The sequence below is a fragment of the Anas platyrhynchos genome, chromosome 4, assembly GCF_047663525.1.
Source record: "Anas platyrhynchos isolate ZD024472 breed Pekin duck chromosome 4, IASCAAS_PekinDuck_T2T, whole genome shotgun sequence".
Classification (NCBI taxonomy): domain Eukaryota; kingdom Metazoa; phylum Chordata; class Aves; order Anseriformes; family Anatidae; genus Anas; species Anas platyrhynchos.
Window position 1 is genome coordinate 9,890,591 of NC_092590.1, and position 12,344 is coordinate 9,902,934.

Sequence of the window (12,344 nt, forward strand, 5' to 3'; positions counted from 1 at the left end):
AAGTGTTTTTTCTTTTACAAGGGTAGTCAAGATAAATATTTAAATTTTACTCAAACTTTTTAAGAAAAAAAAGTTTAATTTGGCCATACACCAAGGTATTATCCGAAGGACAATAAATAGGATGAAATAGGGACTGGATGAGTGAAGGTTGAGATGCATCTGGTATTAAAATCCCAAGAAATGTTTATGGTCTTTATCTACAGCATATATAAAAAGGAAAACAGAATTGACACCTTGCTGCCTTCTGCTGGGTGTGCTTGGCAAAAAAAAATAAAATAAAAATAGTAGTTACATCTATTTTAGTCATCTGAATGAATGCCCTGATTTTCAGGGCTTCTGAGCACTTGCAGTTCTTTCATTTTTGACACCGTGCATCTAAGTAGGCCACGTAGATCTGTGCCTGGGCAGTGCTCAATACAAGATTTAGATCTTATTTAGCAGCCGGAATAGCAAGTAGATGCGGAAAATCAGACCCTTATTCTGGAGCGGAGCGGTGCTGGAGGCTTTGGGTTTTATTCCTTCTGATGGTCTTGCAAAGGCTTAAAAGAGCATTAGAGTCAAACTGTGTTTAAAGAAAAACAGTAACAGCTCACCGAGGGAAGTAGTGAAAGAAAGAGTTTAATTTGATACAGAGAGCTTTGACTCCACACAGTCACTGAAGAGTCACTGAAGGATTCTGAGTAGTTTTCAGCAGTAGCTTTGTTTTCTCTTCAAGTGTGGGACTGTAACAATTATGGATGCATTACATACACATGCCCTGTCTTCTTCCATATCTCCATTTTTTTTCCTGCAAGGAAATCATGACTGTATGAGGAGCTGAGCTGGATCTCTTCGCCATATATGTAGTATGTTGTTCAGAAAAGTGTAGCCCATTGGGAAGGACTCCCTCCTTTAGGTTAATGCACTCCTTCAAGAGATTTTTCCATTAACATTTGAGATAGACAGTCCAGAGTTAGGGCATTAAAAAGAAAAAAAAAAAAAGAAAAGAAAAAAAGAGGTAAAACAAGAAATCCTACCCATCCCATTGGGCTTCTTCCTTTCCACTTCTTTGTAATTCTCCTTCAAGGTACAAATGACGGAGTTCGTTGTTGAATTGAAAAGCTTGCTGTTTTCTAGCAAGGTCTACTTGATCTTTCTTTGAAGAGAAAGAGAAGCATGCTGTTAAAGTTTGTTTCTGCCCCTCTTACTGAGTAAGATTTGCTCTTTTTAAGATCAGTTTGTGCATTTGGTGTGCAAGTGTTCTGTTCAGGAGTACACTTGAAGCATGCATGATACCTCATCTGAAGAATTGCTCTCTTCTTTTAACAAGTAATGGGGATTTAATGTTACGTATGCAAAGCATTAAACACAAAATTGTTCTGTTCAGCTGGAGACTGCCCCATATTAATGTTTGAGCAATGCATGGGTTCTATTTATTCCACAGAAACCTATTGAAGTACATCTTACTGAGAAATGTTCTACCGCTCAGTGAAGGCTGTCAAGCTCTAGTTCCTAGGGGTAAATATTTTATAATTCTTTATGTTGAGGAAAAACACAGTGCAGTATGCACATGCTGAATGCCATAGGGGATGTGATTGTTTTGGTGATGCTTTCCAAAACTAACGAATGCAGCATTTCAGTTTAATTCTCTTTGATATAAATAACTTCTGTTTGAACAAAGTACTGTGTATCCAAATAAACATTTATTTTTTTCAAGTGTGGAAAATTATTTGCTAACAGATTTTTTTATTTTATTTCCTATTTCTCATAGATTTGGCAGGATTTTATGTTTGCATGTGCGCTGTATCCAACTGACCAGAATTACTTGGAATCAGTAAGAGCAGAAGTTTCTCATCAGGTATTTTGTCCATGTGATTTATTTCTCATAACTTGGTTTTGATTGAGTGACTGCGTAATTTGGCTTCCCAGAAATGTTTACTTGAAAGTTTTTGTTAATGTACATTTAGGTAGCTGGCAGAAAAAGTAATCTTGGTAAATCCTCTTTAACTTACTTGCAGGAGTAGTAAGTGAAGCAGAGGTCCAGGCCTTCCTCCTGTGCAAACTGCTCTCTTCTCAAGGATATTTAAGAGCATCCACTGAGAGAGTGAGCTCTCATGGTAGCAACGTGCCTTAGCACAGAATTTACCCTTCACATGTGGCTGAGTGGAAGCGGTTGGAGCTACATGTGTGTGTATAATGGATGTGTGTTGGCGTATTAAAGGTTTGTGCAAGCATACAAAAGTTTAAGCCTGATCTGGAGCTGGGGAAATAGTGAACAGTGTGGATAAAAACATGGGAGTGTAGACTCAGAATATGTAAAATATGCACATAGACTTGTAATTCAAGTAATAACAAGTGATTAATTTTTTTTTTATTACTTCTAAAATACATATTTTGCTTAACCTCTGAAACTGAATTGTATTTCAGGTAAGGCGGTTAAAATCCCATCCATCAATTATTTTGTGGAGTGGTAACAATGAAAATGAAGCAGCAATTGCAAGTGACTGGTTCTCCATACCACATGCTGACAGAGAAGTCTATATCAAAGATTACGTGCTGCTGTATGTGAAGAACATCCGAGAAATAGTTCTTGCTGTAAGTAATGCCAAGAAACCGGGGGGGAAATGTGGCTTGGCAAAAGATTTTAATACTTGCAATTTAAGCAATTTTTTTTTAACCCTCCTTGGAAATGAAAAACAACACATTGAGGGATTGTACTTTCCAAGCTTGTGTAAACAACTCTAAACTCAAGGGTCATCCACAAAACAAAAAAATGACTCTGTGTTAAAGAAGACCTGAAAATGTAGATAGTCTTGACTCTTTTTTCTTTCCTATTTTATTTGCTCCACAAATGCCTTCACTTGCAATAGACAAAAATCAGCTTGCCCATTAATTGATCTAGATAATCAATTTCCATTATCCTGATTTTATTGAAGCATACTGTATGATGGATTTAACAACCCTAAGCTTTTCAACTGCACTTGAAGAAATTAATGAAAATATTATTTGTCCAGTGTGCACTTCTAGTATTTGACTGAAGTGTTTGGCTTACGTATGTTAAACAAAAGCTACACCAAACATTGTCCTTTTCATGCTATTTGGTCTAACTACACAAAATGCTTGCAACATTTTACCATTCTTAGCCAAAAGGAGAGCTATGAATATCACTTGGGTTCAAGCACTGTTTATAAATCCCTACATATGCAACATCAATTTGGGACTTTTAAATCAATTACATATGCAAAAAAAAAAGTTAGTTAAAAGTAGATTCTACAACATAATGAACTGCAATACTTGCAAGGAGGAAGAAATAAAGCTACAAAAACTGTGCTGAGTAGTGCCAAATCACAGATTTCAGGTGCTTCTGGTTTGCATGCTCACAGTTTGTCTTATCTCAAATATTTTATTTTGCTTTCATATACTGTAAAAACATCATTAGTCTGTTTAAAACAAAACAAAACCACACATCACAAAAAACAATAAATTCATAGTACCTTTCTAATGGAAAGATGGAAATACGGGGAAATAATAAAAACAAGGGATGGGTTTGAAAGAACCTGCTGAAAAGGATCCTGCTCTACGAAGTTGTATACTCTAAGTGTTAGTGGTTTCTTAGAATCAAGGTGTTAATCAAGAATGGAGATGCCTGTATCTCAGGTAGTTTCTTTGCAGTGTGTGGCCTGTACAGGTATGCTGTGGTGTTTCTGTGCCTGGCTGCACAATTTGGATGGCCAGTGCATGTTTCACAAAGTGAGGTGTTATGGCTTGATACCGTTTTTCAGTTATAGTCCACTTGTGCATTGTTGCTGTCCAGCAGGGAGCCTCTTTTTTTTACGCCTATAGATTAACTGTTTTAAGTGCCAGAAAGAACCATGCAGTGATGTAATTTCAGGTCCTGTGTAATGCAAACCAGCTGAGGAAACCCTTAACTACTAGCAGAACTGAACTGTATCACTTAAAGACTTTGGGGAACCTAGGATATCCTGTAATAAATTGTTTCAGTTAATTGTCAATTACTCATATTCCAAAAAAAAAAAAAAAAAAAGTACCAGGGGGGTGAGGAGCAGGGCTACTCTTTCTTGAAATGAATTACATGTCTAAGTGCTGTGCTGTGTTGGAGCCAATTGCAGTATCTTGTGACTGGTAATTCAGGCCTCTGCCTCACCAGCAGAGGGATAAATGAATTATACCTGCAGAAGGATTCCTTCAGTACTTTGTAGGGTACTGAGGATACTGATAGAAGATTTATTATACCAAATCTGCTGAGGCTATAAATAAAGGCCACTCTGAATAATTTGAAATGTAACCCTTTATTTAGTGTCGTCTTCCTTGACATGCAGAGCTAGCCAAAATGACAATAACCTGCAATGCCACCATGCAGGCATTAGTAGCAGAATACCTTGAGTTTGTTGAGAGTAAATTTAGGTGATCCCTTAATAATAAAGGGGGAAAATCATGGCCTTGCTGCTGCAAAAACACTACAAAAGTAATGATTTTACATAAAGGAAAGAAGTCATAGCACTCAAATATTAATGTTCCTTGAGTTTATTTTTCATGAGATGCACTTTAAATAGGTTTCATTAAGAATTTAGAAGCATAGAAAGATAGAAAATCTCTTGATGTGAGGAGAAAATTCTTTAGAACAGCAGAGCAAGCAATATCATGCCTAACTGTATTCCAGGAACAGGAATAAGAAGCTAATTAAGCTAGTAAAGATGAGGAATGTCAGGACACAAAAAATAATGTTTCCTACATGGTGACTCAGACTTTTGGAAAAGGCATTTTCTTCCCCTGCATCCCCCTCCCTTTTCAAAATGTATTCCAGATATTTAGACAATAAAAGCCAATCACTTTATAAGGGGTTGCGGGTTGTTGTTTTTCTTCTCTGATCCCAGGAAGATAAGAGTCGTCCTTTTGTTGCATCCAGTCCTACCAATGGCGTGGAGTCAGTTAAAGAAGGCTGGATCTCCCAGAACCCTTATGATACCCATTATGGTGACACTCACTTTTACGACTACAGCAGTGACTGCTGGAACTGGACAGTGTATCCTAAAACTCGTTTTGCTTCAGAATATGGATTTCAGTCCTGGCCATCCTTCAGTACACTGGAAAAGGTAAGGCTGGGCTTCCAAACTTCATTGTTCACTCTGCTCTTATTTAGTGAGGGCAGTGGGTCTCTTCCCAATGAACTAGAGCATCACAACTGCTGCTGGATTAATGCAGTGTTAGGTCTGGTAAGTGGCAGGTGGGAGAGAAGTGCGTGGTGGTGAGGAGGAAGGGGATGAAACTGGACTGGATCCCTCCTCAGTGGTTAATATATTTGCCTTGATGTTTCAAGAGGAACCAACTTTAATACAATCAGTTGTTTTATTAGAGTTGCCGTTATAGGAACAACAAATAGTCATATTTTTTTCTTCTAATTATCTGGGTTTTAAAAATAACTTTTCCTTTCTTAACCAGTAAGCGACACTTTAATGAGCTCTTCAAATGGAGAAGCTTGGATTGATTGAAATGTTAAGGCACTGCTCGACCCTGGCTACTAGCTTAATTTCAGATTTGCTTGTTTTGTGGCTCTTTTCCCATTGGATGTGAACTATAAAAGATAAGCAATATTGTGACCTAGTAATAAAAAGTCAGGTGGCTGAACATGGTAGATGAGAGAATGTTACAAGACTATTAATTTTAATATCAATTCTATTTAATATATAGTAATGATTGCCTGGCATCTGTTTTTTGTGGCTGTATTGAAGGGTATGGGTCAATTAGACACAGAAGAAACCCAACCAGTGCTGAATTGTGCTGAACTCTAAAAATGATTTTTATTCGCTTTTACCTTTTTATTTACCTTTTATTTTTATTTACGTTTTTTATTCCTTTTTCAAGTTACTTGCTTATATGCAATACAGAAAGATAAAATTAAAAGGATTTGTTTTTGTCTCCTATTAAATCAAGATACTGTATATTCTATCTTATTTTGTAATTCAAGTAGAGATATCATTCTGTTTTCACATTTATTCAGGGAGAGATATATTTAATGATGATACCTGTGCATATGTCTAAAAGTTTAGAACATTCCTTTCAGTTTGCTGGACAAAAAATATTATTTGGGATATAATCAGTGCGATCATCCAAATTAATGAGAATGAAAATATTTCAATCTATCCAGACTAAAATGAACAAATTTAAATAAAAGATTTTATAGAGATGGTAATTACAATGAAAGCTTGACAGTCACAGCTGTATGACCTATACTGCATTGTTGTTGTCCTTAGTTGAAAACAAAATAATAAAAATTCACGATCATTTGTTTCCAGAGGCAGATTGCTATAGCAGGTTTTGAATGCATTTTATTAGAATTTATAGTCCTTCTAGCTTCTGATATTTATTAACTCTGGAAAGAATGTGGGTTCTTTCCTTCTAAGACACCAAACATGCCCAGATATATTTGAATAGAGTACATGCTTTCATCTTAATCTAGGGTGTTTCTGACTTGATACAAACCCATGGGAATCTTTGAGGTCCCTTTGTTGAACTCAACCAAAGAACAAATAAGCTTCATGCCAGTAAACTACGCATTGCTCTTGCAGGTTCATCAGCAGTGTCTGTTTTCATGCGTTTGTACAAAAGGGTGTTAGCAAAAGGTGTTACTTACTCAAAATTTCTGCGTGGTTGCAATATAAAAATGTATTACCAATGTTAAAGGTGTTGGGCAATGCCAGCAGAGTGTAATAGAAAACCTTTCCTGAATATCCTGTCAGTCATTAAATGCAAAATGTGAATTCAATGCATGTTTTCATTCAGATATTTTACTTTTGTGTTTTTTAAAAGGTTTCCTCCACTGAGGACTGGTCCTACACAAGCAATTTTTCTCTCCATCGACAGCACCATGAAAATGGCAATGACCAGATGCTTCAACAGATTGGGTATCATTTCAAGCTTCCCCAGACGACAGATCCCATAAAAAAGTTCAAAGATACGATCTACCTCACTCAGGTAACAGTGATATCTTCAATATAAGGAGCTGTTCATACTGGTTCCATTAGATACTATCAGTGTCTCAAATGGGACCATGGCATGGGGGTTGGAAGTAGGTGATCTTTAAGGTCCCTTCCAACCCAAGCCATTTTGTGGTTCTTTGATTTTGTTCTGTTATACGACTTTCAGTCACACAGAAACATTCTGCATTGAAGCATTGGAGAGTCCAGTTTAATTTGGAAGTAGCTTGTCTCTCATTTGTTGGAAAGACTGTAATTTTCATGAGAGAAGGGCTGGAATACTTCATGGGGAATTTCCCAGAAACGAGCTCAGTCAAGAGAGAGCCTGGCTGCATGTGCTACTTTGTTCCTTGTCCTCAGGAGGGCACATGCAGGGATATGTTGGACTTTTCTTGGAACGCAGTTCTTCCTGGGGCTACTCTGCTTTATTCCCTGTTGTAGACAGGGTATGTTTTGCTTTTCATGTGGCCCCAGTAGGCTTATTGTTTCCGATTTTGCCAGAAGAAATACATTAGCTTTTGAAACAAAATTATTTGTAGAGAATGCAGCTGTCTGTGAATGCGATCATTGGTAGCTTTTGTTTTGTTATGAACTCTAATATTTATATTTTAGAGAATCTACTTTGATTTTTTCAATTAAGTAGGTTATATGTTGCTCTTCATCTGAAGTAAGTTTGCCTCATGCTTACTTCTTTTTTCTTTGTGATTTTTATGTGACTAATAAATAATGTTAAGTAACTTTTCAATGTTGCTAAGCAAGATTAAAGTGCTATTAGTTTTTTGTTGTGTTCCAAGAATTTCAGAAACACTCTTGCTGGGAATAACTGCACATTCACTATGTTTTTGATGTTTGAGAGCTGCTGTCAGCAAGTTTTATATAAAAACAAAACAGCTGGGGAACTTTAAGCACTGATGACAGGAGAACAAGGATAGATGATGCTGTGAAATTGAAAGCAGGGGTAAACTTGCACAGTGAGGTCTTGACTCAGAATGCTATGAGAGTTTCTGCAGGGTTAAGTCTGTTGAGACCTCATTAACAGGCTAAACAATTTAAGAATACCAGAATGATGATAGCAAAACAGATAAGGAGAGTTAACTTGGCTCTAATAGTTAATTTAGAAGTGTTCTTTACCTTTGAGCTTTCCTAAAGAAGAACTTCTTCTCTTCATTTTGAGACCTCCTTTAATACTTCCTCAGCCTAGTAACATTCTTTGTGAAGAAAATAACTGCTTATTTGGCTTCTGTTGAGAACCTCGCCAATGCAAAATTACAGCAAATGTTTTATTAAAGATGAAGTGGGGAGGGAGGACAAGAATGTATGCTGGAACTGTGTATTGCGTGTGTTTGAAGTTGTGTGCCGTTGCTGTGACGCCTGTTTTACAAGTCAATATATACACATATGCTTTGAAAGCAAAGCACACTAAAAATAACTATGTTTTTTTTAATGTATTTCTTGACCAAGGTGATGCAGGCTCAGTGTACAAAGACAGAAACTGAATTCTATCGTTTTAGTCAAAGCGAAATAATCAACGGAGAAGGTCACACAATGGGTGCTCTGTATTGGCAACTCAATGACATCTGGCAAGCACCTTCGTGGGCTTCCTTGGGTAAGTTTTGCGACAGTCTGATAAAATGCACCAGCTGTCAGTCTTTGTTTTGCTCAACTGAAAATGTCAGAATAAGAAGCAAGGCTCTGCACTCTCTCTCGGGTCACTTTGCGCAATTTAAGCGTGTGTCTGGCCATTGTTGAGAAATGCTTTCCAGAAAAGTGTTTTACACAGGGTCATCCTAATAGTCTGTGGAAGAGGGTAATGAAAAAAGCAATTATTTTCCTTTGGAAGTTTTGCTCTTTAAGTTCAGATTTTGCAGCCAGCAACTCAAACAGTGTTTTAGAAAGGTTTAGTGTAGAGAAGTTAGAATTATATTTAATTCTTAATTCCTGAAAATATGTTTGTCATTAAGTGGTATTCTGGTTTCTCCAAAGAAAATAAGGAGATGATTGAAGAAGGATAAAGCTGTCTACTAGGAAGCAGCAATGGTTAAGCATGAGAGCACAGCCCCATTTTCCAGAGAAATTTTGTATTTATTTTTTGCTAAAATTCTTTTAAAATTGGAAATTTCTAAGAAATTTTATTTCCAGAAGTGCCTAGAAATCCCTGATTATAGTAGTTGGCTTAGTTATACTGGTGGACGTGAACACCTAGCCACCCTAAATGAGAATGGACAGAAAGACAGCTAGGGAGATAAGATAAGAAGGAGCAGCTATGCATAAAATTATGATTTCCGTAATAATCCCAACAAATTTGGTGACACTGTGTTCCCTGAGGTGTAAAACAATCAAAACAACTCCCTTCAGTGGCAGTAGCACGTTGTCCAAAACCTATGGAACTGTCTTCCTGTTCGAAGCAGGATGGGATTTATGATCTGATGGTGTCCTTAGCTGTATATTAAGTGGGTTGAAACTATCTTCTCCGTGCACAATTTGATTTTCACCAGAACTTTGTATGATACCTCTCACCCAGCATAGCTTCTGGGAAACTCTTTACAGGCAAGATGAGTAGCTGAGATTTGGTGTCTAACTTAGTGTCAGGTGAGGTGAATCACTCTTTGTAGCTAAATTATTTTGTTAATATGCTATTTAGCTAAACTACACGTGATATCTCCTTTTATTCTTTTTATATATATTATTTTCAGAACACCAAAATGGAGGAAGCAGATATATGAAGAGAGAACTTGCTTAGGCAATAAGAAATAGGAGAGGAATGTGTGGTATGAAGGAAGTGGCTGTGTTTCGTGTTTTGTACACTTTATCTGGAAGTCACTAAGAGTTAGTGTTAAGTTCTGGATCTTTCCTTATTACAAAATGCCATTTGGTCTTGTTTTAGAAACTTAGCTTGCCCCACCCTACCTGTCTTCCTTTTTAGCTCTCTGAAAGTCATTTGTCCTTCTCTCATTTTTTCTTCATTCATCCAAGCAAAACAGCGGGCACCAACAAAGGAGAACAAAGTAGTAGAAGTAACAGACTATTTTAGTTAAACATTAAGACAGTGGTCTGGCTATAATGGTCACGTTCCTGGACTTTCTGTTCTTGTACTTGTAGTCCAAATATCCCTATGTTTATTTTTATGATTCTAGCAGTTACTGACAATCTTGGGCTTTCAGTGCCTCAGAAGAAAAAGAGACTTGGAAAAATGCCTCTTTGTAAAGGCAGGTGTATTGATAGATGAAGTGATTGTGAAGACCATAAATATGTCTTCTTAAGTACAGTGCTGATGTCATTGTAGAAAATACATCAAATATTTGAATTATTCATATGTTGTTGAAGTTAGTTTGCAGAAAAGAAGCTGAGCAGAGATGCAGCTGTCCCTTTGTTTCCTTCTGTTCCCTCAGTGGAATGAGGAAAGGTTTAATATTCATTTAATTAGGCACTGTGGTAGAGGGATTTTTGAAATGCTAATGGCTGAAATTATGCAAAACTTCAGGGAAATTAGTTTTATTTGCACTTCAAAAACATGGTTCTGCATCTTGTTAGATGGCACAGTAGTATCACCAAAGCGCTGCTTATTTAAATCTGTTACTTCACAGGGATCCATGGAGGGGCTTGCATAATTTCCTGGACCAAGCGGAAGTGTTTCCTCATGAAACGGGGAGGGAAAAGGATAGGAAACACATCTCACTAACTTACCTTTAAAATGTTTGCTGGGAATTGAATGAAAAGACAGCACAGGACTTCTGCCTTTGGTTCAGAATGAAACATGTTTCACCACAACTGGATTTGGTTTGTTAGCAGCTGGTTGTGAAGCCAGTTGTGTTTTAGCCTCTGTTGTAGTGTGTTTTGGGAAGTGCTGCGACGCACGTGGCAATTTATCACCCTCCCACACAACGTCACCTCGAGGTGCCCCACTGCTTGTCATGAGATTCCCTAGAAGAGATAACTGGCTTTTATTGCAGGTTCAATATTCAAACCCCCGGTGAGCTGAAACCACAGGCTATTATAGAGAATAATAGATCTGAATTCATGAGGCTGATGCGAGGAAAGAGCTAGCAGCATGTTTCTCAGGTTGCATTTAATGATTTCAAGTGATTAATTTAAAATCCATGCCAGGGAGAAGAACAGTTTGTTCCCACTCCTGCTATGAGTGTAAAAGGCTTCGGGGAACAGCCAGAAAAGAGCGTACCAGGGTCTCTTTTCAAACCTAATTTTAGTTTCCTGCTCTGAAGTTTGTTATTACAAAGAATACAGACCCCATGTTATTATCAGGAAGAAAATGGGGAATGCGGATCTCTTCAATAATTTGTTTAAATGTGAGGGGAGGAGGAAACCACCTCAGGTCTGTTTCAAATAACTTGGGACTGTTGCTTTTGGGTATGCTGGCCTGTTACAGGAAAGTTTAAACCCAGAAATATCTCATGATAACTACTTGATCTCATTTCTTTCCATTTTAGGGGTGGGGAGAGTATTTTATGTGCAAATTGCCTAATTTTTAAATCAAGAAATATGACTGATCTTAAGGAAATGAAGGCAACAGATGAGCGGAAAGATGTGGCTTTTGTACCAAGTGAACTTTCGGTCCTCTGCGCTGACTGAAATTACTTGGACAATTCTGTTACCGAGGTCCTGCTGCTGGAGAAGTTATCTTTGGAAGTCCTTTCCTGTGTGAAACTGCTCCAGCAGTGGAGCTTTGTTCTTCAAAGGGGCTGTAGGCTTTTGGGGAAGGGAAATGCCAACCTTAAAAAGCCGGCTTCAGGTAAACAGGCGAGTGGTGTTGTAAACATCCCAGAACAATAGCTGTAGTAGTTGAAGCCTAGACTGAGTTTTGAAATGGTAAAAACTTCTAATCCTGTGGTTTCTTTGCTCTTGTTTACTGAGCTTTTTGTTTGGTTGTTTTTTCCTTGTGAAAGTGTATTGCCAAGTTTACTCTGAATGGTTTCCTCCACTGTGCAAGTTCTTTGAGGATCTCTGTATTTGCTGCATAGGGAGAAAAGCTGTCTTTCCTTCCAGCAGCTGTTGTGATTATGGAAACCAGTCAGAAATGAAGGCATGGGGAAAACCGAGGGTAGGACCCATTACAAGATAAACGGGACTTCACGCTACTCGAAGTAACAGAAACTGCTCTACTTCAATTGCATTGTTCATTTTTGTATTTAAGACAGTAAAGACTAGATTTTCATCATGTAAATAAAGCTGAGAAAAAAATTGAAGTCAGCAGGCCCTGAAACCTCAGCTCATATTGGGTGTCCTGTCTGCAGTCATGGTGGGCTCTGTCTGAGGCCTAGAGCGAGCAGCATCTATGGCCCTGACAACTCAAATTCCTGACAGTCTTGTGGCAGTCCTGAGGGCTTCAGAAAGTTCAGCCTCTCCCAAAGCCTG

At 37.8% G+C, this 12,344-nt stretch overlaps 1 protein-coding gene across 1 annotated transcript in view; it reads left to right on the forward strand.

Moving 5' to 3' along the window:
- MANBA (mannosidase beta) overlaps positions 1-12,344 on the forward strand; it is a 43,488-nt gene that overhangs the window by 24,523 nt on the left and 6,621 nt on the right. Inside the window, exons 10-14 of the mRNA XM_027456002.3 lie at positions 1,751-1,837; positions 2,407-2,574; positions 4,875-5,093; positions 6,808-6,972; positions 8,436-8,580. Coding sequence (XP_027311803.3) covers positions 1,751-1,837; positions 2,407-2,574; positions 4,875-5,093; positions 6,808-6,972; positions 8,436-8,580 — 784 coding nt within the window. The remainder of the gene's footprint in view (positions 1-1,750; positions 1,838-2,406; positions 2,575-4,874; positions 5,094-6,807; positions 6,973-8,435; positions 8,581-12,344) is intronic.